This window comes from Mustela nigripes, chromosome 4 (assembly GCF_022355385.1).
Source record: "Mustela nigripes isolate SB6536 chromosome 4, MUSNIG.SB6536, whole genome shotgun sequence".
Taxonomy (NCBI): domain Eukaryota; kingdom Metazoa; phylum Chordata; class Mammalia; order Carnivora; family Mustelidae; genus Mustela; species Mustela nigripes.
The window spans coordinates 116,703,968-116,731,750 of NC_081560.1; the positions used below are offsets into that span (position 1 = coordinate 116,703,968).

Below are 27,783 nucleotides of genomic sequence, written 5' to 3' on the forward strand. Positions count from 1 at the left end.
GATAAGAATAGTATGAAGAAGTCCTGGTAAATGTAGCAATGTTGTTTACCAACTGACTTGCACTAATTTACTCCAGAACTAGTAATCATTGAGAATACCTGCTTTGCAACATAGTTTCCAGTTTTTTTAATCGAGTTGTAATTACATACAATAAAAATGCACAAATCTTAAGTGTGCAGTTTGGTGAATCTTGACAATCAACCTGGTTAAGATACAGAGCACTGTCATCACTCAGATGCTCTTGTACCTTTCCAATCAATGCCACCACCAAACACTATTATTTTTTCTATTCCAACACATTTATTTTACCTGTTCTTGTTTTCCCCTTAGATTTTGTTTTTAAGTCATCTTTACACCTAACGCAGGGCTCGAACTCACAGCCCTGGCATTGAGAGTCATATGCTCCACCGACTGAACAAGCCAGGAACCCCTCATTTTACCTGTTCTTGGTCTTCATAGAGAAAGAATTATCAAGTAAGCGTTCTTTTTTGTTTGGCTTCTTTCACTCAGCAAACATTTGTGGGATTTATCTATGCCATATGTGTCAATGAGTTGCACTGTATAAATGTAATCTGTGTGTCCCTTCTAATATTGATGGACATTTGGGCTATTTTCAGTAATTCACTATTCTGAAGAAGCTTCAAGAAACAAGTTTGTAAACAAGTTTTTATATAGACCTGTATTTTCTTTTATTTTGAGCAACTACCTGAATATCGAATTGCAGTCTTATAGGGTTTTAAGAAATTTACAGTTTTGACAGTTTTAATATTATAAACTCCCCTTAGCAATGTATGAGCGATCTGATTGCTCCTCCTTCTCTCCACTACTTACTATTATCAGTTTTGTTTTTTTTTTTTTTTTAAGATTTATTTATTTGAGGGCAGAAGGGGGAGGACAGAAGGAGAAGGAGAGAGAATCCCAAGCAGGCTCCATGCCCCATGGGGAGTCCAGTGTAGGGGTTGATCCCAGGACTCTGAGATCATGACCAGAGCTGAAACCAAGAGCTGGATTCTTAACCCACTGAACCCTCTAGGAGCCCCTATTGCTGGTCTTTTTAATGTTAACCAATGTAGTGAGTAGGCAGTAGTAGCTCATGAGGGTTTTAACTGGCATTTTTCTGATGACTAACAATATTGAATATCTTTTTGGTGTGTTTATTGGCTCTTTATATATCCTTTCGTGAAGTGACTATCCAAGTATTTTGCTAATTTTAAATTTGTTACTTATTATTTTTCTAATTTTAAAAAATCCTACACATATGTACTTTATAAATCAGGTATCGATTGAAAAGTTTTTATATTGTCTGTGATCTGCTTTTTTAATTTTCTTAATGGTGTTGTTGATGACCAGAAGTTTATTTAAAGAAAAACTTGTTTATAATATTTTAAGAAAGACTCATTTATAGTATTTTTTCTTTTATAATTAGTCTATCCCAAATTTGTAAAGATGTTATCTTCTGACTTCTTCTAAGAGCTTTGTAGTTTAGTTTTCACTTTTTTATTTGCAATACATCTCAAGTATATCTTATGTCTGGTTTAAGAAATGTAGCAAGTTTTTTTTCAAAATTGATATCCAACTGGATATCAAAGCTCCAATGAAATAATTATTGAAAACGCTTTTCTCTTCTCATTGAACTTCACTAGAACATCTGTCAAAAGCTATTAGATTACATATAATTTGGTCTATTTCTGTGTACTCTGTTCTTTTTCTTTTTTGTACTCTATTCTTTTAATGGATCTTCCTCAATCCTTTTGCCAATATCACATTGTCTTGACTATAGTGATTCCATAGTAAATCTTTAAATTGTATAGTGTAAGTCCTCCAACTTTGTTATTCTTTTTTAAAATAGCTTAGGCTACTATAGGGTCTTTATATTTCTATATAAATTATAAAATCAGCTTGTCATTTTTTATTAAGAAGTCTGGCCAAATTGTACCTGAAACTTGATCCATTTATAGTTCAACTTGGGAACTGACAGCTTAGCAATATGGAGTCTTTAATTTATAAAGTAGGTAATCTCTCTCCACTCATTTAGGTTTCTTTAAGTTTTGCAGTTTTCAGTGTAAAGATCTTGCTGGTCTTTGGTTAAAGCTGTTACTTACAATTTTTGTTTTTTATGCTATTTAACTCGTATTTTAAAATTTTTGTTTGATAAGCATTGTTCTGTTAGCATAAAATAAATAATTGCTTATTTTTATGTTGATCTTGTGTTCTGATACTTCTCTGCATGTACTCATGATATCTAGTAATTTTGGTGCAGATTAGGATTTTCTAAATGCACTATCATGTCATTTGCAAATTCCTTTTCACTTCTACTTTCCCACCTTTTTCTGCTTTTTAGTTTTGTTTTTCCCTTCTTTTCACTCTATTTTATTTAATGACACCTGCTGTACCATGCTGAATGAACATGATCAGAGCACATACCCAGCCTTTTGTCTCATTCTTAAGGTGAAAATATTCAGTATTTTACTGTTGATTGTAATGGCAGTTGGAAGATTTTTCATCAGAGTCTTTCAACTAATTGAGGAATTTCTATTTCTACTTTGCTGACAAGTTTTGGTTAGGAAGAGGAGTTGAGCTTTGTCAAATCTATTTTCCAGTTTTGAAACTGATTTTATTTGCTAATTTGATTAATTTCCATATTCTTCTAATAATCATGGCTACCAAGGATCCACTCAGAAGATTAAGAACAATTTATCAGGAAGGAAAGTACACCAGCTGAGCTCTCTCGGTTAAAATTAGATTTTCTTTTCTTTTTAAATAGATAAGAAATGTTCATTTCAGCAATATTTTCAGCTGAAAGAGTTAAAGCCAGCAATGACAACAACCACTAAAAACATGAGTAATTTACATTTACTTGCTTACCATTCTCACATTTATTCAGCAAATCCATGTTGTAGACCTGCCCAGTGTTACCTGTTCATGGCCTGAATTCTGGTAACAGTGAACAGAAACAGTGCTTGCTATAAATATATTACAGCATCCTCAGAATAATTCCTGTTTATTCCAGACAGTGTGTTTTTATTATTCCAGACTCCACACTGTGAGTCATTTGAGCCAAAGTTTGTTTTCCTCTTCTCATTAACCACAGCACCTGTTCGGCCTAAGTACAGCCTTTGTGGGTATCTAAATCTGATTTATTCATGCAGTTTCCACTTTTCAGTTCTGTTTATTGGCCTCAGAGAGAATAGTCCTATTTAAAACCCATTATTTCTTTTAAAAGTTCATTTACTAATTTATTGTAGAGAGAGGAGGGGGAGAGAGAAACCTCAAGCAGACTTCTGCTGAGCCCGCCATGGGGCTCCATCCCAGCAATCTGAGATCACGACCTGAGCCAAAATTAAGAGTCAGAGGGTTAACCAGGTGCCCCAAAAAGCCCTTTAAAACCCAAATGCTGATGTGATTCTTCCTGCTACAGAGAAGGGAAGGAGGGCTGGAGGGAAAAAGAGAATGACATAGAGAGAAGGAAAAAGAAGGAAAGAAAAGGAGGGAAGACGGGAAGGAAGGAGGAAGATACTAAGAAACGGAAAAAAAAAAAAAAGCAAACCCTTTGAGATGGTGTGCAGAAATGTCTCCTTCTTTTGAATAAAGAAGTTTCCCCCCCACTTTTTTTTTTTTAACCAGAGGGCCAGGAATGAGGAAGCAGCAAGGTGACCAACGTCTTTGGAATTAGATTGTTAGCTTGTAGACTTTTATATTAAATTACCGAAAATTCCATGAAACATGATTTTGCTGCTAGTCACGAAGAGATGACCTGATCCAAGGTCCCAGCACACACAGGAGAGGCAGGACGCAGTGGTGATGGGCCACAGTGTCTTGAATCAAAGACTCTCCATCCTGCAAAGTGTCCCCCTGTGGTATTGCTGCGATCGTTTCCTTGCTTGTTGCTTTTAAACTTAAGTGGTTTCAAAGCCAAATGGGGAATATAATCATCTTTTCTCCCCCACCCTTCTGAGAATTTTCTATTTGAAAAGTAACTTCTTTTTTAAGACAAAGTAATACTGGATATTTAAAAAAAAATACTATAAACATGGAAAGTCTAGAAAAATGAGACAATCATTCACCATCCAGATATAATCGTAATTAAAATTTGGTGTTTAGGAAACTGAGTAGGTTGGCTTCTTGGTGAGTCACAGAGAGAAACTACACCAGGTGTGTTGTCGCACAAAGAAAACGTCATTTGCAGCAAATAAGGAGATCGCGGGGAATAATAACTTCCAAAGCTGGGACCCCTGAGCAAGGGTGATAGGTTCCTTTTCCTCAGGGTGACGATGAGTATTTAAACACAGGAGCCTTGTCGTCGGACCTACTAGAGGCAGGGACGAGGTTGAGCATGCGCCCTGAGGAACCTTGCCTGCACGTACATTGCACGTTATGTAAATAAGCTTGTGCCCCCCTTGAGTGGAGATTTTAGCGTTATAAGGAGGTAGAGGCAACCGAGTCACTCCACGGTCCATCTGCACAGACTTGAGTCCGGGTTTAAGCTCACACGGGTCAGGGTGCTCTGGGCGACAGGAGCTCTTCCGCTGGACAATTGCTATTGCTTGAGGGGTGTGCTTTGGGTTTCTATCATAGAGTGCTGTGCCTATCATGGTTTCCCATGCCCCACCCCCACCCCCCAACCCCGGCTTAAGAGATAGGCTGTAAAAAAAGAACTTAAGGGAAATGTTGGGCGAATGTGGATGGGTACCTGCAGTGGGCAGTCAAGGTCAGGTCTTAGGGTCAGTCATGAGGGGTTTGGCAGGGGACAGTCTTTTTTCTCTCTTTGTCATTTGCTTTTTTTCATTGGGCTCAACATATGTGCACGATTCACATTGCTTTTCCCTTAATATTATATAATAGAGATTTCACGTAACACATTGTACTTGATGGCTGGATAATACCATTCTTCCTCGCCCATAATTTTTATTTTATCAATCTCTTAGTTGGTAAATTTCTCTATATTAAGATATATAATCAGGAGTGATTTTATAATATGTATTTCTTTACTATTATGTATATTATTTTTCCTTTGGATAGACTGCTGGAAACAATCGCTGAGTGAAAATTGTGAATATTTTTAAATTTGTAAGTCATGGTAATAAATTTCTCTGTAAAGTTTGTGCCAGTGCTTACTCCTATGATCAGAAAACAAGGAATTAATTCATTTGATAACTATTGAGATATTGAATGTGCTTCATGAATATATTGGCCACTATATTTCTTTCTCTACAAATTCTACATTCCCTTCTTTTGTCCAGCTGTATAGTGGAGACTTATTTGATGTTTATGCTTTCCTTCCTTTCTTCCTTCTTTCCTTCCTTCTTTCTTTCTTTTCTTACTAAAGATTCATAATTTCAGATTTTTCTTGGAATTAGTCTTGAATATTAAGTTTATTGCTTGCTAAAGCACAACCTAGAATCATGTTTCTACTCTCTCCTGCAGTCGTATTACAGAAGGATTACACAAAGTTCACTTGTAGCATTCTCTCTGATGACAAATATATTAATATCTCTTTTTCTAGGCAGACCCCAAATGCAGCAGCTTTTAGCAACAGCATACTGGATGCTTCTTCTTGGACCTGTATATGGCTATCACAAGAAAGGAAGTATCACAAATCCTGAAGCTAATATGAATATTGTAAGTCCTTCATGAAGAACAAACATTAAGATAAGAAATTATTAATGTATCATCATTTTAGATCTAATTGGTGTGCTTGTCTACAACCAGTTCTGCGTTGACTAAATCTGTGTTCGTGCCCCTGTTCCCTGGCATGGGCTCACCAGGTCTGGAAGTTGCTAATCTAAACTTTTAAAGATATGAACCAAGTTGAGGCAGTGATATTCCCTTTCCTGGTGGTTTGAGCTACCATCTGATGGTGGTTTCCTGAAGAACAGTTCCATGAGTTCATACTGACGACCTCCACAGAGTATCTCTGCATTCTCCCTGAAGTTCTTTCTAAAGCCATTTCTTTAATTTGTGAGCTGTTTCAGGGTTTCTCTTAGTTTAATAAGCCAGACATGGTAACTGTTGTTTATAACAGACATTTATACCAGAGGTGAAAAGGAATAGAGTGGAATGGAACAGTGTTAGTCAAAAAAGGAGAGGAAAGAAGGAAAGAAAGAAGGGGGGGGGGGAGGAAAGGAGAAACAGAGGAACGAAGGAAGGGAGAGAAAGGAAAGAATAGAAAAGAAAGGGAGGGCACCTGGGTGGCTCAGTGGGTTAAAGCCTTTGCCTTCTGCTCAGGTTATGATCCCAGGGTCCTGGGATCAAGCCCCACATCGGGCTCTCTGCTCGGCAGGGAGCCTGCCTTCCACCCTCTCCCCCGCCTCTCTGCCTGCCTCTCTGCCTGCTTGTGATCTCTCTCTCTCAATACATAAATAAATAAATAAATAAATAAATAAGAAAAGAAAGGGAAGGAAAGGAAGAAAGAAAAGAAAAAGGAAGAAAGGTGGAAAGGAAAGGAAAGGAAAGGAAAGGAAAAGAAAGGAAAGGAAGAAAGAAAAAGAAGGAAGGAAGAAAATGACCAGTTTCCACCATAGTCTTCATTCCAGTGGGTTACTCCATACTCTTGCACACATTCTGTACCAGTGATGTCCTCACCCATGTCAAGGCTGTGTTAGGACTTTAAGAAGAATGAAACTGTCACAGTGGCTAATTAGTGACTCCTGTTGTTCCTCTCTCCATGGTAAGCAGCAGGCAGCCCTAACCTCCTACATGGCTGACGTCACAGTCCGTGACTATATGTCATCATATGGAATTTTCCCTCTTTCTCTCATATTCACACACATTCTCTTCCTTCCTGGTCTGGGTGCTTTGGGGTTCTTAATCATTCTATAAACATAATGAGAATGATAAACATCTCCAGGGCACTTGCTGGGTGCCAGGCACTGTTCTAGATACTTTATGCAAAGTCCTCAGAACAAGTCTGTGAAGAGATACTAGTATTGTTTTTATTTTACAGTTGAGGGACAAAAGGGTTAAATAAGTTGTCCGGAGTTGCCCAGCTAAGAAGAGAAAGAGCTAGCTTTCAATGCCATGTGGTTTGTCTCCAGAGTCTAGGCTCATAACCACTGCTTTAAATGCATATGCAAATCTTTTGTGCACTTTGCATGGGTACCTGCGTAATCCCGTGGTAAAGCCATGCGCTTTGGGGCTGAGCTTCCTTATGCTTTAATTTTGTCTTTCTCTCTTCCTAGCGTACAATCTCAGATAGATTGTGCAGCTTGCTAACACTCCCTTCTCTCCATTGTAAGTGGGTACGACCCCATCTCAAAGGCTCGTTGTAACAATTAATAAAGCAGAACATATACACTACACTCTTTCTGCTGAAGATGACCAGCAAACAACATTTCCCCTCATGCCTGTGTATCTGTGCAGGAGGTTTCATTTGGGTTCACTCTCTCTTCTTTGCATCTTTCCCTCTGGTCAAGAAGCTGACCTAGGTCCACAAGCTCCTTTGACATTGACTTCAGTTCAGTTCAGCCCTTTGAAATCTTAAGCAGAGATCAGAAGGACAAGAGGGAGGTTGGATGATTCGTTGATGAGCCCTTGTTTCCTCCACGTGGTCACCTTAGGTGGGCTGTCTCCTCCATGTGGCCCTTTCTACCTATCTCATTCTGGGCCTGGTGACTACTTTCTCCTACCTCCATTTAAGGTTGTCTAGTCATAGCTCACTTGTTACCTGCCATGGGGTCCTATACAATCCCCATGGCTTCCCTCAGTAGCTGACCATGATCATACATTTTTTTTTCCCAAACATTTTGAGAGTGTACCTGGGTGGCATTAATAATATCAGGAGGTATGGTCACCCTACCTTGCCTTCCCCTGCCTTTGCATGCAACCTTCTTCTAAAATCTTCCTCAAGTGATCCTGATTTTCCTGCTACATTCTATCCCAGTACTTAGCTGAACAGTAGGTTGTGTAATTCAAAGTGCTATACTGCAGTGTAGGTATACGAACCGAGAGGTGACATCATGGTCGTGTCTGTTTTCCTCTTCTCTTTTCAGAGCCAGATTATTTCCTACTGGGGTTACCCTTGCGAAGAGTATGATGTCGTGACCAAAGATGGTTATGTCCTCGGAATTTACCGGATTCCTCATGGAAGAGGATGTCCCAGAACAAGTAGGATTTCTTTTGTTATGGAAGGAAGAATGCCTACAGCAGAGATTCCTAGGGGTGCTGAGAGAAGCAGAGCAGACAGGCAGCTTTTGTTCTGAAATGAGAAACTCATCACCTCCACCAGTCTCGCTCCATTTCACTCGTAGAATCTTCTGGAGTTTTTCAAGCATTTAGATACACAGTTGGATCAAACAACACGGGAGTTAGGGACACCACTACCCCTACTCCAAGCAGCTGAAAACTCACATGTAACTTTTGACTCCCCCAAAACTTAGCTACTAATAGCCTACTGTTGACCACAAGCCTCAACAATAACATAAATAGTCAATTGACACGTACTTTGTCTGTTATGGGCATCATATACTGTATTCTTACAGTGAAGTGGGGTAGAGTAAAGGAAATGTTTAGAAAATCACAAGGAATAAAAAATTCATTTATAGGACTGTACTGGATTTATTAAAAAAAACATGTATAAGTGGAACCATGTTGTTCAAAGGTCAACTGTATACTGTTTATTTAATCTTTTTATACTCCATCACATTTTCCTTCCAAAACAACATGAAAGAAAACTTGGTCTTGTTCTGGAGATACCCTTGTGAGGCTGAACAACCAGACCCCTAGGAGTCAACTTAATGCTTTCTTCTCCATCACTTCCTATATGCAGTGAGTTGCCAAGATATACCAATTTTGCCTCCAATCTGTCTCTTATCTGAAAACTCCTCTCTGCTTCAGTATTCCTCAAGTCTAGACTTGGACATGATCACTGTCTTTTGCTTCAGCTATCCCAACAGCTTCGCAACTTCATTTGTAATTAGTTCTCTTCTTAAGTCATTGGGACTTCATGTTTTAAGTAAATCTGACCTGATTTTTTAGAAGATTATATTTTATTTATGTATTTGAAAGACAGGGAGAAAGAGAAAGAGGGAGAGAACTCATTAGCAGGGGGAAGAGTAGAGGGAGAAGCAGACTCCTCGCTGAGCTGGGATCCCAGTGGGGTGCTCTATCCCAGGACCCTGGGGTCATGCCCCGAGCTGAAGGCAGATGCTTAACTGACTGAGCCATCCAGGGGTCCTAAATTGGGCCCAAATAGTGCTATACTTAAACTTGATTAATGAGTCAGCCCTAGCTCCCTACAACACAGATTGATCTCTGTAGAGAAAGGGGGAATTCATCTGGCAAGAACTCTTTGCTTTCTTCTCTCAAATCTTAGCTCATTTGATCCTTTGGAGTCTTGTATAATGAATCTTAGCAGTATCAGAATGGTTTATCGTGTGAAGAGAAAAATCTAGATTCTAGATAACCCCATTACCTTTGAAAATAGTCATTGAGAACTTTGTCTGCCCAAACTTTTATTTTGGTTCACCAGCGAGCTGCTGAAATGCATGAGCTGGACAGTTGACTCTACAGTGAGACGATCCGGGGCAGGCTATGGCTTATGACTGCTCTTTAGCAATAACTGAGCAGAATTAATAACACTCCTTCTTTCCATTTCCTCCAAAGGTAGACTGAATGAACATAGAGTTTAGTTTCTTGTGTCTGGGTGACAGAAGGCTCTCTGGGACCCCGGTGTAGCGACCCGATCCCCAGGAACTTGTCCAGCCCGGGGGAGCTGAGGGGGTCTTGGGCACCAGCACAGTTACAAACCCGTCGTGAAAGAAAAGAACACTGTTGTCACTTTCTCTCTTGTCTGTGTCTCAACACCACTTCTTGCCTTCTTCTTCATCAAGATGTCCCAGTTCTACATTGTGAACAGGACTTTGCAATTTCACTTTGCATAACATGTTCCTGAACACCTTGCCTTTTGCTGTTTAGCTTTCTGACAATGTGAATGAGACCACGTGGCGTGTGTAAAATTGAGCCTAGTGCCTGGATCTCAGTCAATATTCACAAATGGCATTTTTTAATGTTTCTGTTATTATTTCGAGAAAAATTTAGTTTGGTAGTCAGATGCTCCATGAGACAGCAAGCCTTATTGATATGAATAATCAGAGAGAAATGATTCATTATGCTGGACAGTCTTTTATGTATTTTTAAAATATTTGTTCGTTTATTTTAGAGAGAGAGGGAGAGAGGATAAGTGCAGGGGGGAGCAGAGATGAAGAGAAAGAATCCTGAAGCAGACACCCCTCCCCCCACTAAGGGCTGAGCCCAACACAGGGCTCCATCCCAGGACCTTGACATCATGACACGAGCCAAAGGCAGACACTGACTGACTCAGCCATCCAGGTTCGCCTAAGTTTTTTAATTCTAATTTAATTCTTTTGACTACACTAGGAGATAACATTTGTTATCACTGCCCATTATACAGATAAATTAACTGAGGCACAAGGGATTAACGTGTAGCAGAATCGACTTTGAGCAAGAACAACCTGACTCCAGTGCCCACAGAACAATGTAAAACAGTATATATAATCCAAATTTTACAAAGAGAAAAACAAGACAGAAGACAACAAATTACTTGCCCAACTAATTTGTTCACAGAGGACTCGAAGCCAGGTTTGCCAGGTGCCAAATGCCATCCCTTGCCCTCTGTTCTGCTAGAGGAAGTCAGGAAAGAGGATTCCCCTACAGACCCTGAAGGCATGGGGACCTGAGAGTCTTGTTGCCTGTGTGTGTTTCAGCTCCGAGACCCGTCGTGTATTTGCAACATGGCTTAATCGCGTCTGCCACTAACTGGATATGCAACCTCCCGAACAACAGCCTGGCTTTCCTTCTGGCAGATCGCGGTTATGATGTGTGGATGGGGAACAGCCGGGGCAACACCTGGTCCAGGAAACACTTGAAATTCTCACCCAAATCTCAAGAATACTGGGCCTTCAGGTAAGGATCTGCATCCTAATAAATAAAGGGTATACCTTGTTCATGGACACGAACACCCTTGGGTTTTCCCTTTCTGTGCACATGCAACCCAGTGGAATCCGTAAGAAGGAAACAAACATTTCTTCCTCTACCCAGGCTCTGGAGAAATGCCCTTATTCACTGCATTGTTGTTTGTTTTAAAAACCCTGCTTGCTGGTGTGTGTGTGTGTGTGTGTGTGTGTGTGCAAAGTATATATGCAAAAAGAAAAATCAAAATGCAGAGATTTTTAAGAAGGTTAATTCCAAGACTGTCACTTAGCCACTGTGGACCCCAAAGGAAGCTTACATGAGGTGCTTGCTCAAGTAGGAATTGATGGAGAAATGGGACCAGAAACAAGGTTCTGGGTGCAAATTTTGAGGCCCAGACATTTATGATAAGCCAAGAGTGAGCCCTGGGTGAGTCTGCACAAGTGGTACCTCCAATGTTTGTTTGCTGAGGAGGAATAAACCATCGGCTGGCGGGGCTGAGACCTGGGCCTGGAGTCGGGGTCCCGGGGAAATAAAAAGAAAGCCTGAGAGCACAGAATGACAGAAGAGCAGAGTTGCCAGCAACAGCTCCTGGGGCATGGTCTGCTCTAGAAGCCACAGCAGCCAGGGACGACCGTCCATCCTGGCCCAGGAGCTAAGAAGCATGCCTTACAGGCCACTAAAGCCATTGATGCCTTTCTTGTTATTTCCTCATTCCTCACCCCAGTGCCACCCTGTGACAGCACGAGTACAGGTACCATGATCATTCCCTAGCTGAGCGTTTTCCCAGCTACATCAGCAAAACAGCTGATGTGATTGATAAATACACAGATTGCTGCGCCACTTCCCTGGAAATTCTGATTCCCTCTATCTGGGCTGACGCCTGCAGATCTGCTTTCTTTAGTCTGCTTTTAAAATAAGCATCCCAGGCACTGTTCTTTTCAAGGTAAATATGCCATAGAATTTAGTGAACTATGGCAAGGCTTACAGGAAAATGCTCTCTGGGCCTTTGCAAAGCAGATTTTTCCAATTCTGGTCTCTTCACCATGTGACTCTTACAATCAAGGGGACATCTGCAAAACTTGCCGAGATGCTGAAAGTTCTATATTGACTCTAATATTAAACTGACAAAAGCTATGTCTCTATGCCTACAATCAACATGTCTAAACATTGCAGGCCTGACAATGGATGGTTTCTTTTTCCAGTTTTGTTGTTCTTTCTCTTTGGCAGCGTGGACGAGATGGCTGGCTATGACCTTCCAGCCACAATCGATTTTATCATAGAGAAAACTGGACAAGAGCAACTCTATTATGTGGGCCACTCACAAGGCACCACCATCGGTATGTTCGGGACAGGTGGGATCTGAGAGTGTCAGAGAACCTTCCAGATTCATGAAAGGTTCAGGACTTCTTCCTTCTGTGCAGTCTCAAGCTTGAGGACTTGGCCTGGGAAACCGTTTCCTCTGACTGGTTTCTGAAGAGTAAATAAAGTGAGGAGGACACCAGGGATTTCTGCTGCCCCAGACTGAATTTAGAAATGGACAGATAAGCCTGAGGGAGAGGGACTTATTCATGTGTGTATATACCACACACGGTTGCTGGATGCTGGTTTAGACGTGGGGAAGGCCGAGATAAAAATGATACAGTCTTTCCCTTAAAGAGCTTTCAATTGAATGAGGACACCAAAAAGAAATCAGAGAACTACAAACTGTGAAAATCATATACTATAATTATTGTTTCTTTTTGTTCCCAGAGGCCCTGGGATAGGCTAGAGGTAGATGGGGCCATGTTGACAATGGCATGAGGCACTTCGCCCCCTGCCCTGCTCCCCATGTAGCTAGACACCTCAACAATACTAACAGCATCTCCACAAGGCTCTTTTCTGCATCTGAATCCTGACCAGGTTTCTGGTGTAAAGTAGGTCTTTGGATGCTGTGCATCTTATGTACTATCTCTCATGGCAACCTAGAAACATTTGAGACCATTATCCTCCATGTTTTACAAATGGCTGAATTTGGAAATCCTTCCCAATGGTGAGAATGCCAAAGAATACCTTCTGTTTTATATGTATGTGATTCAAAAGAATCATCCTGTGAGGATTCTGTTTTCCACATTTACAGTTTGAGCAAACTAAGACTTGCCACGGCTAGTGAATGGGAAGCCAAAATTGTGGGCCAAATATTATCTGATACCAAAGAGTATGGTCAAGGTAGAGTGGCCCTTGGAGTCTACCTGGCCATGCCCCCCAGTGGATGTTTGAACCCTTTCTGTAGCACTATGAGTAGACTTAAATTCTCCAGGGACAGGAAAGTCATTGCATTTTGAATTACCCAGTTTTCTTCTTGAGAAGTTTAGGAAAGTTTTCCTTACCAGTGGTAGTTATTTTGAGTTGTTTTGTAGTGGCTGTTGTTGCTTTTAACATGCCTTCTTTTGCTCTCATTTATGGTGAATGAAGAATTGTTTTAAATCTATAGACTCGTGTGTTCTTCCCCTTCAGCCTTCATAGCATTCTCTACCAATCCAGAGCTGGCTAAAAGGATTAAGATATTTTTTGCATTGGCTCCAGTCATCACAGTGAAATACACCCAAAGTCCTATGAAAAAATTCAAAACTCTTTCCAGAGAAGTAGTCAAGGTATGTGACTCCTCCAAGTTTAAATCTGTAGTTACTAAAACTAGTTCTATTTTCACTGATTTCAAGAGAAGAAAACCTTAGACAAAATGGCATTTTATAAGCTTCTGAGACTATCACAGATGTAAGATGTCTACATAGATCTGTCGATAATGTAATTTTAACAACAGGGTTCAGGGAGCTCACACCGATACCATCCTACTCTATTGTCCAAATCTACACCAGGGGCTTCTATCCCATGTCATTTCTCCCTCACAGATAAAGCCAATGTTGAAGTATTTAATTGATTTGTTTAATCTCGTGGGTTAAATTTCTCTCTAGTGGCCCCTGGTTTTTTAGGAGCAATATGGGGTAGGGATTGAGAACACAGCATGACAGTGGGTGGAATGTGGTTGGATCCTAGCTGGCTGGGTAACTTTGGTCAAGACCTTATAGGTTTTGTGAATCATGTTCTTCACCCATAAAGATTGAATCTATTTTTAAAGATTTTATTTATTTGACAGGCAGAGATCATAAGTAGGGCAGAGAGGCAGGCAGAGAGAGGAGGAAGCAGGATCCCTACAGGGAGCCCAAAGTGGGGCTCAATCCTAGGGCCCTGAGGTCATGACCAGAGCAGAAGACAGAGACTTTAACCCATTGAGCCACCCAGGTGCCCCAAAGAGGGCACCTCCCCTACTCCTCAGGCTGCTGTGAGGATTGAGTTCAAACCTGTGAATCCCTTAGAACCTGGTCTTGCACATTATAAAATTTTAATAAATGTCAGCTACTCATTGTTATCAGGATTTTCCTAGAACCTACATTTTTCCCACCTGAAAAGTCCAACTTAAAAAAATATTTATTTATTTATTTGAGAGAGAGAGAGAGAGCGCGCTAGCATGAGCAGGAGGGGCAGAGGGAGAGGGAGAGAGAATCTGAAGCAGAATCCCCGCTAGACATGGAGCCTGTTGTGGGGATCGATCTCCCAACCCTGAGATCACCACCTGAGCTGAAAGCAAGAGTCAGATCCTTACCCAACTGCATCACCCAAGTGCCCCACTGAAAGCCCAACCTTACTCAACTGCCCATGCTTCATAGACCCTCAGTCCGTCAACTCCTCAAAATCTGGGCAATATCCTGAACTCCAAATTCCCTCTGTGTGCTGAGAGCTAATGAATCTGATCAGTTACTCTGTTGAAATAAATTGGTTTAGTGTGTTTTCCTCTAACAGATTAATATGGGCTTCTCCCATGGCAGACTGAAAGTGATTGCTGCATTCAGTGATTTTAGTTAAAGCAGATGGAAGGGAGAGCATTTTTGTAGAAGCCAGGGATTCTGGCTTGTGAGAAATAAGTAAATTAGCCCATGGTGATTCAGTTCCATACCTATACAAACCAGAAAGGTGCAAATAAATAAAAAGATACCCTGTGTTCATGGATTGGAAGGATTAATATCACTAATGTGCCCATACAACCCAGAGCGAACTGCAGATTCGGTGCTATCCCTATCAAAATTCCAGTGGCAATTTTCACAGAACTGGAAAAAATGATCCTAAAATTTGTACGGAAATACAAAGGCCCCAAATAGCCCAACCAGTCTTGTGAAAGCAGAGCAAAAGGGGAGGCATCCCACTTCCAGATTTCAAACTCTTTTACAAAGGTACAGTCATCAAAACAGTATTGTACTAACTTAAAAGCAGGTGCGTAGACCAGTGGGATAGAATAGGGAACCAGAAATAAACCCATATTTCTGGTCTACTGATCTCTGACAAGGGTACTATGAACACACAATGGCGAAAAGACAATCCCTTTAACACATGGTATTGGGGTACCTGGACAGCCACATGCAAAAGAATGAGGGACGCCTGGGTGGCTCAGTCGGTTAAGCGTCTGCCTTTGGTTCAGGTCATGATCCCAGGATCCTGGGATTGAGTCCCGTGTCGAGCTCCCTGCTTAGCAGGGAGCCTGCTTCCTCTGCCTGCCACTCCCCCTGCTTGTGCTCTCTCTCTTTTGTCAAATAAAATCTTAAATAAAGAATGAAACAGAACCCCTATGTTACACCACTCACAAAAATTAACTCAAAGTAGATTAAAGACTTACACTGAAGATCTGAAACCATAAAACTCCTAGAAAAAAGCATAGAGGGGGCACCTGTGTGGCTCAGTGGGTTAAGCCTCTGCCTTCGGCTCAGGTCATGATCCCAGGGTCCTGGGATTAAGCCCCACATCAGGCTCTCTGCTCAGTGGGGAGCCTGCTTCCCCCTCTCTCTCTGCCTGCCTCTCTGCCTACCTATGATCTCTCTCTCTCTGTCAAATAAATAAATAAAATCTTTTTTAAAAAAAAGCATAGGGAAAAGCCTCCTTGACATTGGTCTTGACGATGATTTTTCTGGATAAAACACCAAGAGAACTGGCAATATCAGCAAATGGGACTAACTAAAAAGCTTCAACAGCAAAGGTAGTGATTAATATATTGAAAATGCAGCCTACAAAATGGGAGAAAATCTTTGCAAACCATGTACTGATCAGGGGTTGATTACCAAAATGTATAAAAATGCTCATACAATTCAATAGCCAAAAAAGCAGGTAATCCTATTAAAAATGGGCAAAGGACAAGAATGCACATTTTTCCAAAGAAGATATGCAAATGACCAACGGACACATGGAAAGATGCGCAACCTCACTCATCATCAGGGAGACGGAAACCAAAACCACAATGGAGCATTGCCTCGTACTCGTTAGATGAGTTTTACCAAAAAGACAAGAAATAAATGTTGGCAAGGATGTTGAGAAAAGTGAACCCTTGTACGCTACTGGTGAAAATATAAATTAGTAGAGCTCTTCTGGAAAATAGTAAAGACAAATTAAAATGGGAAAATTTAAAAGAACATAAAAAAGTCCAAAGAGAATAAGGAAACCAGATGAAACTCGTGGGCACAACGCTAAGTGAAATAAGCCAGACAGAGAACGACAAATACTGTACTGAATCACTTATATGTAGAATCTAATATTAAAAAATCAATTTCATAGAAAAGGGGAATAGAATGGTGGTTAGTAGGGGCTGGAGGAGGGGGAAATGGGGTAATGTAGGTCAAAGCGTACAAACTTCCATTTATAAGACACTGTCTTATGATATCAATTATTCCTCAGTAACCTTGAAAATGAATGAATGAGTTTAAAAAAGGGGTAAGATTTGTCAAATTTTTTTGGAGATTGATTGAGACGATATATGTTTAAGCATCTTATCTGGCTTATAGCAGGTGCTCAGTAAAAATTGTCTAGTATTATTATTTAAGTTTATTTTAGATTCAAAACCTCAGCACTTGGTGCTTCGGATCTCCTAATTACCAACTGCTTATCCTCTCGACATCGTCCACCCCTGTTTTACCCCTGAGCATTTCTGTGTTCTTGCCCCTCTATCTTTTTTCTGACCTACAGCTTGCTTTGACCCTTTCCTCTTTGAATGTTTTCTATAGTAGTAAGGATTGTTAGTATTGTCTTCCTTTCTTCCATCCTTTCTCTATTTCTTTTTTTCTTCCTCTCTTTACAGGCAGAGGGAGAGAAAGAATCCAAAGCAGGCTCTACACTCAGCACTCATCAAGGGCCTTGATCTCACAACCCTGAGATCATGACCAGAGCCAAAATCAAGAGTCAGATGCTTAACTGACTGAGCCAACAAAGCGCCCATCTTCATTTCTAAAAGAAGAACCTGTGGCTCAAAAAGACTAAGCACCCTGTCCCAAATGACGCAGCAAATGGGTGGTAGAACCAGAACCTGAACCCAGATCTGACCAGGCCATCTGTGGTCGATGTTCTTTCTTCTACATAATCATTTCCCCTCCTTTTCAATGCCAACCTGAAAAAGTTAGTTCTGGATCCTTATACAGCCATGCACATGGTGCCCAGCTCAGCAGGCCATCAAGAGCTGCATCCAGCCCATGTTCTGCTTGGTAAACCATGTGACCTGGCATGGGGCCAGGTACCTAGGAGGAACACCTTAAATTCACAGCAGCTAGAGCTATATGCTGCTACGTGACAAGTACGCCACCTCTAGAACCAACTTGGAATTACACAGTCTACGGGTCACGTTGACTACACGGTAGGGAATGGGCGCTGCATGGCTGACTGGCCTGCATTGCTATCCTTTATCTTTGGGTTAGGGTGAAGGAGCAGTTGTCTGGCTTCAGCTCAGGTAATGATCTCAGGGTCCTAGGATCAAGCTACCAGGCTCTGCACTCAACAGGGAATCTGCTTGTTTCCCTCCCTCTTCCTCTGCCCCTCCTGCTGCTCTCTTTCTCTCTCAAATAAACACATAAAGTCTTTTTTTTTTTTTTTTAGAATATTTTCATCTTTGTATCTAATTTAAGATTATAAAACAAGTTATTGTGAAACAAAGGCAAGATTCATATTCTATGCACAGGAATTAGATATGAACTTGTGTTCTAATTTAAAGAGATTCCTAAAGTTCAGAAGGTAAATTCAACTCACTGGCAACATTGCCTGAAATTCCATTAGTAGAGATCGATTTGGGGGGGGGGTTGAGCTTTTGCCTCTGGAAGAGTTCGCTGAAAGATTCTGGAACAATCATTCACTAATTATAATAGCAGTTATTGTTTGAGGAGTGTTTACTAGATTCTAGAAACTGTAGAAGGCTCCTTTAAAAAAGATTGTATTTATTTATTTGACAGAGAGATCACAAGTAGGCAGAGAGGCAGGCAGAGAGGAGAGGGGGGGAAGCAGGCTCCCTGCTGAGCAGAGAGCTCGATGTGGGGCTCGGTCCTGGGCCAAAGGCAGAGGCTTAACCTACTGAGCCACCCAGGTGCCCCCAGAAGGCTCCTTTTAAACAAGACCTATTATCTTCACAACATACTGCATGTTAATTTTTCATGTCATTGTTGAGAAACTTCTGGATAATTGAAATTCAATACTCCCTTAAGGTATAAGAAACAGAGTCCCAAATTGAACCAAGGTATCCCCAACTCCAGAGACTTACCAGTTCCCTACAGGGACTACTTTCACAAGGGGCATTCTCAAAACACCCCAAGTAGAGGATCTTGGGAAAAGGCATCAAGAGGAAAGTTGGAAAGATCACCAGGGTGGGTTGGGAGAACCAAAGACAAAATTTAACAGAGCTCTCTATTTCACTGAGGACTAGTGTAGTGCAGATACCACCGCTGTCCAGCCCTTGTCTATCCCTTTCCACTCTTGACGTCCACATCCATGAAATCTGATGGTGTCTTATACTCATCCTGCAGGCACTATTTGGTGACAAGATGTTCTACCCTCATACGTTTTTTGACCAATTCATTGCCACCAAGGTGTGCAACCGGAAGCTATTTCGTCATATTTGCAGCAACTTCCTGTTTACTTTGAGTGGATTTGACCCGAAAAATTTAAACATGGTATGTGTAAGTAGTCAGAGCCAAGAAAACAATTGTTTTGTTGCACAGAGGTGAGGAGAATTTGTACTGAATCATGTGGAGACCACATTTCAAGATCTTTTTTTCTTTCTTTCTTTCTTTTTTTCTTTCTTTTTTTTTTTTTTGGTCTTCTAAATTGAAGATACATGGTGGTGGTTTCCAACCAAAGCTGGGGAGTCCACCTGCTTTAGTAGGAGGTTCTGAGGAGAAGGCTTGGCCACTGAACATTCTCAACAACTCTTGCTATTGGCCAACATGCTGCCCTTGGAAAGTCCTTCACTTACATGAAGGCTAGGATTTAGAAATTTATCTTGCTATGCCTAAACGCTACCCCACACCTACCAAAGTAGACTCTCAGGGAGTAAGCTCAGGCATCTGTTTTTGAACCAGTCTTCTTCTTTTATAGGTGACTTGGAAATAGTTATTTTTTGAACCACTTACTTCTTTAATCCAAAGAGGTTAAGGGGTGGCTTTCCAATGTTAAGTATAGATTCATTGTTCAAGGGACACTGAGAGAGATAAGCTGGGTTACTGGTGAATTCTCTCCAGATGAAATCCTTTTCTTCCTCAGTCCCCACTAGCTGAGCCAAAGAGTCAGCTACTGTCCACTGTGTACTGTTTACTCCCAAGCCAGAGAGGAAGTATCTTTGAAACCAGAGGCAGGACAAAGCTGAAAATGGTCTTCGACTATCTCCCAGACTTCTGCCCAGAGCCTAGTCTCCCTCTGTTAGTGGAAGGCACTGATAACACCTCTCTTGCTTTTAAGCAAGACTTAAAAAAGGCGGTTTATGGAAAGCATGCCTTAGTCACTGGCTTTCCACATTCCTCCCCTACGTTATTCTCAGTTTACTGAAGGGAACTGTGCTTGTTTATCACTTTGATGGAGGCATATCATGTAGGCAGAGCTGAGTAAGAGGACCTTTATGCACACCCAACTGAGATCATTTCAAAAATACCTTCGAGGCATGGCCTAAGAGCTTGCTAAAGAAAGACTTCACAGAATAACTCCCACGGAGGGCCTTCATTGTACAGTCAGATTGGCCCATTTTTTTTTTTTTCACTTTTGGGGACCATCCTATGGAATATTATAGTCTCTACAAGAATGTTTTAGTGGATAAGCAGGGATGCATAAGTAAGAGTTTGTGGAACTTTGAAAAACTTCACAAGTCCAGAACTCACCCCTAGAAGTTTTGATATTGATTCAATAGCTCATGGTATTGGTATTGGGTACCTCATAGTACCTCATGGTATTGGGTAGCTCATGAGGAGTTGTGTTTTTTAAAAGCTCCATGATGCTTCTAGTAGGCTTACTTTGGTGGAAATATATAACTCTTTCATATATGCAAAAAAATATGCAATGGAAAATACAAACAAAAAAATTTTTTTAATCCAGAAAAAAATCTAAATGTTAATGGAAGCTACAACACTGGTTGGGTTATGTCCCACAAACTTTCAGAGAGCCCTATAGAATATTGACCATGTTGTTAAAATCAGAAAGCAAACATTCAGATCTTTTGTCAATGCCTCATGATAAACAACTCTCTGGGAATGTCTTTTGGGACTCAACCCAGGGTGAGGAAGGTCACTGTGGCTTTTACTCCTTGACCCCCTGGACTGTCGGACCTGTCTGAGGTGAGGCTGGAGAGAACATGTGTTAGTGCCTTCGACCCTGCAGGATGGCCTCTGGACTTTAGGAAGGCTGCACAGGGCAGACTAGAGCCAAGGGAGGAGAAAGTTCTTCAAGAGGGTATGGTACATGTTTATTCCTGACAGAGAGAATATTCAGGTTTATCTGTGGTGTGGTCACATGAGTAGCCTCCAGATGAGGAAAAATTCTCTCCTTTGCAGAGTCGCTTGGATGTTTACTTGGCGCAGAGCTCCGCGGGCACGTCTGTTCAGAATATGCTGCACTGGGCCCAGGTAAGAGCTCTCTATTCCTGAGATGAGGTCCACGTAGGTCTCGGAGACCCCTGAGGAGTGGTCTCACAGAGCCCACTGTGGGGTTGTGCAGCGACTTCCTCTTCTCTCTTCTGTTCATGTCCTCAATAGTGTCTGGTGTACAGGCCTAGTTCCCACAGATTCTGATTGAACTCTGATTGTTGGGTCCCTCCACACGACCTTTTCTGGGAAAGCTTGTATTTCCTCTTTTGGAAAATTGTCAGTTCTAACAGAACTTTATACAGCATGATATGGGCTGTTCCAGAAAGATCTGCTCAGCCTCCTATTGGCATGTGGGCCATTTCAGAGTATGGAAATCACGTTTCGTTCTGAGCAAATTAAATGTTAGAGAAGGACTAAAATAGATTAATGGTTTCTGGTTTTTACCCTCAGTTTCAAATTTTTTTAAGTGTTCTACTTATCCTATTACTCAATATTCAGCAAGTGCAGAGACAAGTCAAATTCAATTGGTAGAGCTTTCTGAGCCAAGTATGTATGAACATGTGTGGAAGGAAGGAGGATAGAAAGGTCTTCCCAGAGTTTTAATATATCTGAGATCCCTAGGAATCTTTAACCTCCACCCAAATAAATTTGTTCCATGGTTTAAGATTGAGAAGCACTGCTCTAGATAGCCTGAAATACTAGTTGAGGATTTCTGAACTCCTCTGAAGAGTTATATCCCCCAGAAGCTAAGCCTTCAAGTTCATGCAGGAAAAAGGCCACAGGGCCTCCTCCCGGTGAGGAGACGGTTGGAGCCTGTGATGGGAATGGCCTTCCAGGTGACGCGACCTCAATTTCACATTTACTGAGCACTTACTATGTGTTCTTGCTACTCATATGTGTGATTTCATTCAGTCTCACTGAATTCTTAATAACAGTCTTTCCATGGAGGTGTTGGGACCCCCATTCTACAGATGTCCTAGCCAGTCCCTTACGCATCTCCCAGCTGACTGCTCTTCAGAAGGTCTCTTCTCCTGTGACAGAAAATCCTCTTCAGGACAGAAATAAGTCAGGACAGTGGGGGGAGGGGATGAGATAAATCATGTGGCTCTAAGTTACTCAGACAGCCAAGGCAGGGGTGATGAGGCTGATGCTGATGGTGGTAATTAGGTGTCACCCACTTCATATGCATTACCCTATTTATTTTATCTTGTTGCATTACCCTATTTAATCTTCACAACCAAAAAGAAAAAAAAAAAAAAGATTTCCACAGCCCGTGAGGAGGATGTTGTCATTTCCATTTCACAGATGAGCATTGGGGAAGATGACCTAAGAAGCCCATGATAGTGCCTCCCATTGCCAAAACCCTGCAAAATTCCAACAGCAGCAGACTACTGCATCTGTCCTTAGACATCACGATGGGACTAATTTTAAACTAAAAATCAGGATTAAATCAACGAGGGTGGGAAAAAAAATCAGAGAGTCAAGTTAAGAAAAAAAAAAAAAAACCCTAAAAGAAAAAGAAAAAAACCCTTGGATTACCCTGAAAATCATTTCATGAAGCCCTTGAGACAAATGTGAACGTTACCTGCTTCCTGGCAAATCACAGAAGGAACCCTTAGGTGTAGAGGCTTATGAATATTTCTATTCTAATAGCCAAAGTCTAAACATTAAAATGCAAATATGGGTGCGTGTGGTGTCTCAGACCTGGAGGCTGTGGCCACAGGAACAGATGACGTGGGAGACACAGGCTGCCTGGCCCTGCAGATGGGGGACAGCAACACTGTACCTCAAATAGAAAGTGCTGAGGAGGCTCCGAGTTAATGAACATTCCTTGCATTGGCGACAAAATGTTTAAGAATAAGGAATATGACAAAACAAACTGAGGGTTGCTGGGGGGAGGGGGTTTGGAAGACGGGTGAGTGCTGTGAAGTGTGTAAACCTGGCGATTCACAGACCTGTACCCCTGGGGATAAAAATATACATTTATAAAAAATAAATTAAAAAAAAAAAGAATAAGGAATATGGTCCTAATACCCTAGACCGCCTGCCTAGGATAACGTACAAAGCTGTTTGTACATGAAAACAGTCAATTTTCAATGTAGGAGATGTCCAGCTGGTGCTTTTAAAAAAAAAAATTAAAATTCGTGAAGCTAAGATATTCAAGAATCATCCCACCCAGCATCCTTGTAAACATTTCATAGGCATTAGAACATTTAAGGACATTGCTGCCTGAGGATTTTCGTTCGAGAAGTATGGAAGAAGGGATTGAAAAACAGTCAGTTCTGTGAATTAGTATATCAATATTTATCATTTATATGATCAGGTTTATTCCTCTTTACTGGGTTTTAGCTCTTATGCCAAAACAGTGGGATGTGATGTCATCCTCTTTGTATATTTTCTGTTTATTGTCTTTCAATGTGTGCTGTCTTCTTATATCATGGTAATGCATTTTTATTTTTATTTTATTATAGGCTGCTAATTCTGGTCTGTTCCAAGCTTTTGATTGGGGAAATGCTGATCAGAACATGAGGCACTTCCACCAGGTACAGAGATGGCAATAATCATCAGGGGCACCTGCTTGCAAACTAATAAAGTGGTATTCACTCGTTAACCACCAACACTACCCAAGATGTTGTATATCAGTCAGATGCTACTTCTCGGTTTCCTGCCAGGTTCCACATCATGACTGTGATCCTCACGAGGACTGTGAAAGGCAAATATGATTGTCCTCATTATGCAGAGGCTCAGAGAGGTTACGTAAATTGCCAAAATTATTTAGCTAGTAATGGACCTGAGTATGACCCAGGGTTCCTGGATTTTGTATCCATTCTTCTTCCACTGCACTTCTTCCTTCTCAAAAAGTAGAATCTCTCAGCGCTTTGGGACAGTTCTTTGGGATGCCATGTATGACTCATAAAAAATAAAAAAACAACACTGGATCACTAAACAACATGGATCACTAAAGATATACGAGGCAGAACTCTCACTCTAAGGAAGAAGTGCTGTTATCTGTCAGAGATCAGTGGGTCACGATACTTCCTAACACAATCTCTGAAAACTTTTGGGGCCAAAGTTTTATATTAAATGGCAATAGGTTATGTTCTGTTTGTTGTTATTTTTTCCAGAATTTATAAGGAAATCTGTATATGATTTTGGCCTCATGCTAATAGACTGAGCTCAAATTAAACAAGTAGTCATCAAAGACACATGAGTTCCTCAAATCAGGAATATGGAAAAAATTGGAATTTTTTTTAAAAAGCAAAAGCAAATTTTCAGTGCTACCCCAACTGCAGTATTGAAATTGCATAATTTTGGCTGGTGTGAAAAATCCAATTTTCCTCCCGAACTTCTATAGTTTTCTCCTAAACTGCTGGCCACCCACAGACTCATCCACTATGTCCCAAGTGCCGTTTACTGCTGTAATTGATTGATTCCTCGTCCTCACAGGAATAGATAGTTGCTCAAAGGAAAGTGTCTTGGTTGATGAATTTATCTGTGGCCTCAGATATCAATTTGGTTGAGAGCTGAGTCACAATGCTTAGCTTTACCAATGTGCTCACAGATCCTCAGAAGACTGGGTGGGGAGAGGGGGTAGTTCAAGTTCATTTACAATCTTTTGCTTGGGACCTTGGAGGGAATGAATAATGGAAAATCCCAGACTGACGGTAGATGAAATCAACTGTACAAAGCAATAGCTTTTGTCACAAGTATAAGTAATAGCCCTAAATTAGGCAGGCGTGATTATCAATGTAATCACCAATCCTTTATTACCACGAGAGTAAAAAAGAATTTCTTGGCCCAAAGCCAGCACGTCTTATTTGCATCCTGATTTTCACGTTCATGTTTGCTTTGCCATCTTCTGGGCCCCCTTTTGTCCTTCATAGTGTCCTAAACCATTGCGGAGCCCCAGTCGGTTGCCATATACTTGCTAGCACGTGCTGCTCCCTCTGGGTTGTGCTCTCGCCCTCCTTGCATCCGGGTCATTGTACCCTGTATCATCCTACTGAGAAACCCACAGAGTCAGGGGAAGCACGTCTCTTCTTGCCTCTGCTGTTCTTTGCCTTTGGGCACTGCGCCAGTTCCCCTGAGCCCTTCTGCTCCCCTGAGCCCTTATGCTCACAGCCGACCTGCACTCACTTGCTTCCTGACCTTTCTCACTCCCTGTTGCAGCTACACCTTCTCACTGACCACCTGCTTCTAAGCCCAAGGCCATAGTCTCCCAGCAGTATAGCGTAGGTGGAAACAGTAAGATAGTTAGTGATGCGAAGACCCAGACACCAACACATGGACTGCCAGTGACTTCTGTAATGACTAAAGCCATGCTCTCTGCCTGAATACCGCCCTGCTCAGGGAAGTCTGGGTGCACATTCGCCTAGTTAGGTATGGCCCACCCGTGTGCATTTCTCATCTAGGAAACCTCTCCCGGGCAAGGTTACAAGTTCCTAAGGATCTGTACCTTTGTCCCTATGACATTTTCTTCCTAATGTTGCTGCCAAAATTAATGATGGTGCATTTTCTTTTTTAAAGATGTATTTATTTATTTTTAGAGAAAGAGAGAGAGCATGAGTGGGAGGGGCAGAGACAGAGGGAGAAAATCTCAAGCAGGCTCTGCTCCCAGCATAGAGCCTCATGCAGGGTCTTGATCTCGAAACCCCAAGTTGACCACCTGAGCCAAAACCAAGAGTTGGAGGCTTAAACAGAAGACTTATTTTTATTTATTTAAACTTATTTTAAGTTTAAAAAATATAAAAGCAGTATGCTTTACTGAGCTAAGAAGTGTGGTGGGAAATTCACAATAGGTAGAAACTTAAACACTGTCCTCCAGGCTCTCCTGCTCCCTTGGTCCCTCCCTCTCTCTCTCCCACTTCTGCTTGTGTATGCCCTTTCCCTTCTTAAGCTATTTTTAAAAATAGTAGTGAAAGGGTGCCTGGTGGTACTTAGCTCATAGCATTCTTCCAACTGCAAATCCAAAGAAAAGGCCAGTATTTTTCTCAATTACTCTAGCCGAAAGTTCCAGAGAGAGCTCTGGCTTGGTTTTTAGCCATGTACCCATCTCTCATCCAGTCATGGAAGCCAGAAGAATGAAGGATGGGTAGGCCAGGCCTGGTCATCTTGGACCACTGATAAACTGGAGGATGGAATTTGTTGGATCCACGTGAGAAACGCTGTATGTCCAGAGAGAAGGGGCAAGAGATTAATACCACAGCCACTCTTCTCTGGAACAGGCTGTCTCCTTCTTAACTTGGTATTTCAGATGTTTTCTTCTGTTGGTCTCAGTGCTCCCCCAAGAGCCTGCTCAAGTGTCAGTAACCCCTTGTCCAGATTTCTGTGTATGAGATGAAGTATTTACATGTATCCAATACATAAACACATCTATCTTGTTGGAAAAGGACATAGTCCTCATGCAAGTGTTACTAGAAAGATGGCCCCCATAGAAATAAGAACCCCCTTCCCCTAGAATTCTTTCCTGTTTTCCTCCAAGTGCAGATCAGGAATAAAATGGTTGTGGATTTTTTTTTATCATTGTTGTTAATTTGCTCACAATTGAACTATTGCACAAAAGTGTTTTTAAGTACTTTGAACATTTTAATGTTTATAGATCACTAAGTGTATTCTAACTGCATGCTTGGAGCATTTGAAGAACTTGCTTAACAATTAATAGTTAGGGCACCTGGGTGGCTTGGTTGGTTAAGTCTCTGCCTTTGGCCCAGGGCATGATCTCAGGGTCCTGGGATTGAGCCCCACATTGGGCTCTCTGCTCAGTAGGGAGCCTGTTTCCCCTTCTCTCTCTGCCTGCTGCTCTGCCTACTTGTGATCTCTCTTCCTCTGTTAAATAAATATAATCTTAAAAAAAACAATTAATATTGAATGCTACTTCATTAGGTGGTCTTCTGTAAAAACTGTTTTTTTTTCCCTCTATCTCTTTATTTGTAATTAGCTTACACCTCCCTTATATGACGTCACAAAGATGGAGGTACCAACGGCTGTGTGGAGTGGAGGACATGACCGTGTGGCTGATCTCAAAGACGTTGAGAATTTACTCCCTAAGATTACCAGGCTTATTTACTACAAGTTGATCCCACACTACAATCATGTGGATTTTTACCTCGGACAGGACGCGCCCAAGGAAATTTACCAAGACCTTTTTAGACTGATGGACGAATGTTTGCAAAAGTAAATACATTTTCCTTTCTCTAAGTAAGTGGATTCTCAAACTAATAACATGGCACACAAACCCCTAAGGTGACCCCTCCAGTGGTTTTCACCTTCTAGCGTCCATGTGTTGGGGTAATCCTCTCCCCCGAGTATGGGAGTGTCCCGAGACTTGCTTCTGACCAACAGAACTGGCAAAGGTAATGGTGCCACACCCTTGGTTAGATCATGTTTAAGGCAAAGGTGATGGGACGTCACTTCCTGATTGTGTTATATTATATGAGACTCCATCTAAGTAGACTGGAGAAGAGCTTCCTCTTGTCGGCTTGATGATGTGAACAGATATGGAAGCTTGCATGGCAAGGAGCCACGTGTGACATCTGGCATCTGCAGGTGGCCTCCAGCCCACAACCAGCAAACTGACGGATCCTTAGTTGTACAGCTGCAGGAGGAATTAGAGCCAGCTCCTGGGTGAGCGTGGAAGCCCATTATTCCCCAGTGTAGCCTCCAGTGGAGAAATCAGGCTGGCCACACCTCGAGTGCAGCCCGGGGATTCCCTGAACAGAGGAGGGAGCTGCACCATGTCCAGACTGTGGACCCACAGCAAGAGTGAGAAAATAAATGGATATTCTTTTAAACCTCCACATTTGTGGTTAATTTCTTTTTTTTTATTTTTAAAGATTTTTATTTATTTATTTGACAGACAGATCACAAGTAGGCAGAGAGGCAGAGAGAGGGGGGGGGGGAAGCAGGCTCACTGCTGAGCAGGGAGCCTGATGCGGAACTCGATCCCAGGACC

At 41.6% G+C, this 27,783-nt stretch overlaps 1 protein-coding gene across 1 annotated transcript; it reads left to right on the forward strand.

The window, feature by feature from the left end:
- Positions 1–339: 339 nt before the first annotated feature.
- Positions 340–27,581, forward strand: LIPK (lipase family member K). The gene is made up of 10 exons (XM_059395801.1): positions 340–474; positions 5,504–5,619; positions 7,989–8,103; positions 10,722–10,920; positions 12,157–12,266; positions 13,423–13,559; positions 18,786–18,932; positions 20,799–20,870; positions 23,303–23,374; positions 26,770–27,581. Exons 2-10 carry the CDS (start codon positions 5,515–5,517, stop codon positions 27,007–27,009), a joined length of 1,197 nt encoding a protein of 398 aa, XP_059251784.1. The 5' UTR covers positions 340–474; positions 5,504–5,514; the 3' UTR covers positions 27,010–27,581.
- The last annotated feature ends 202 nt before the right edge of the window (positions 27,582–27,783 follow it).

Coding starts and splice junctions, on each gene's coding strand:
- LIPK (XM_059395801.1), top strand. CDS start 5,515: ATGCAGCAGCTTTTAGCAACAGCATACTGGATGCTTCTTCTTGGACCT. Junction 18,933..20,798: donor ACCCGAAAAATTTAAACATG/GTATGTGTAAGT, acceptor TCTCCTTTGCAG/AGTCGCTTGGATGTTTACTT. Junction 23,375..26,769: donor ACATGAGGCACTTCCACCAG/GTACAGAGATGG, acceptor ATTTGTAATTAG/CTTACACCTCCCTTATATGA.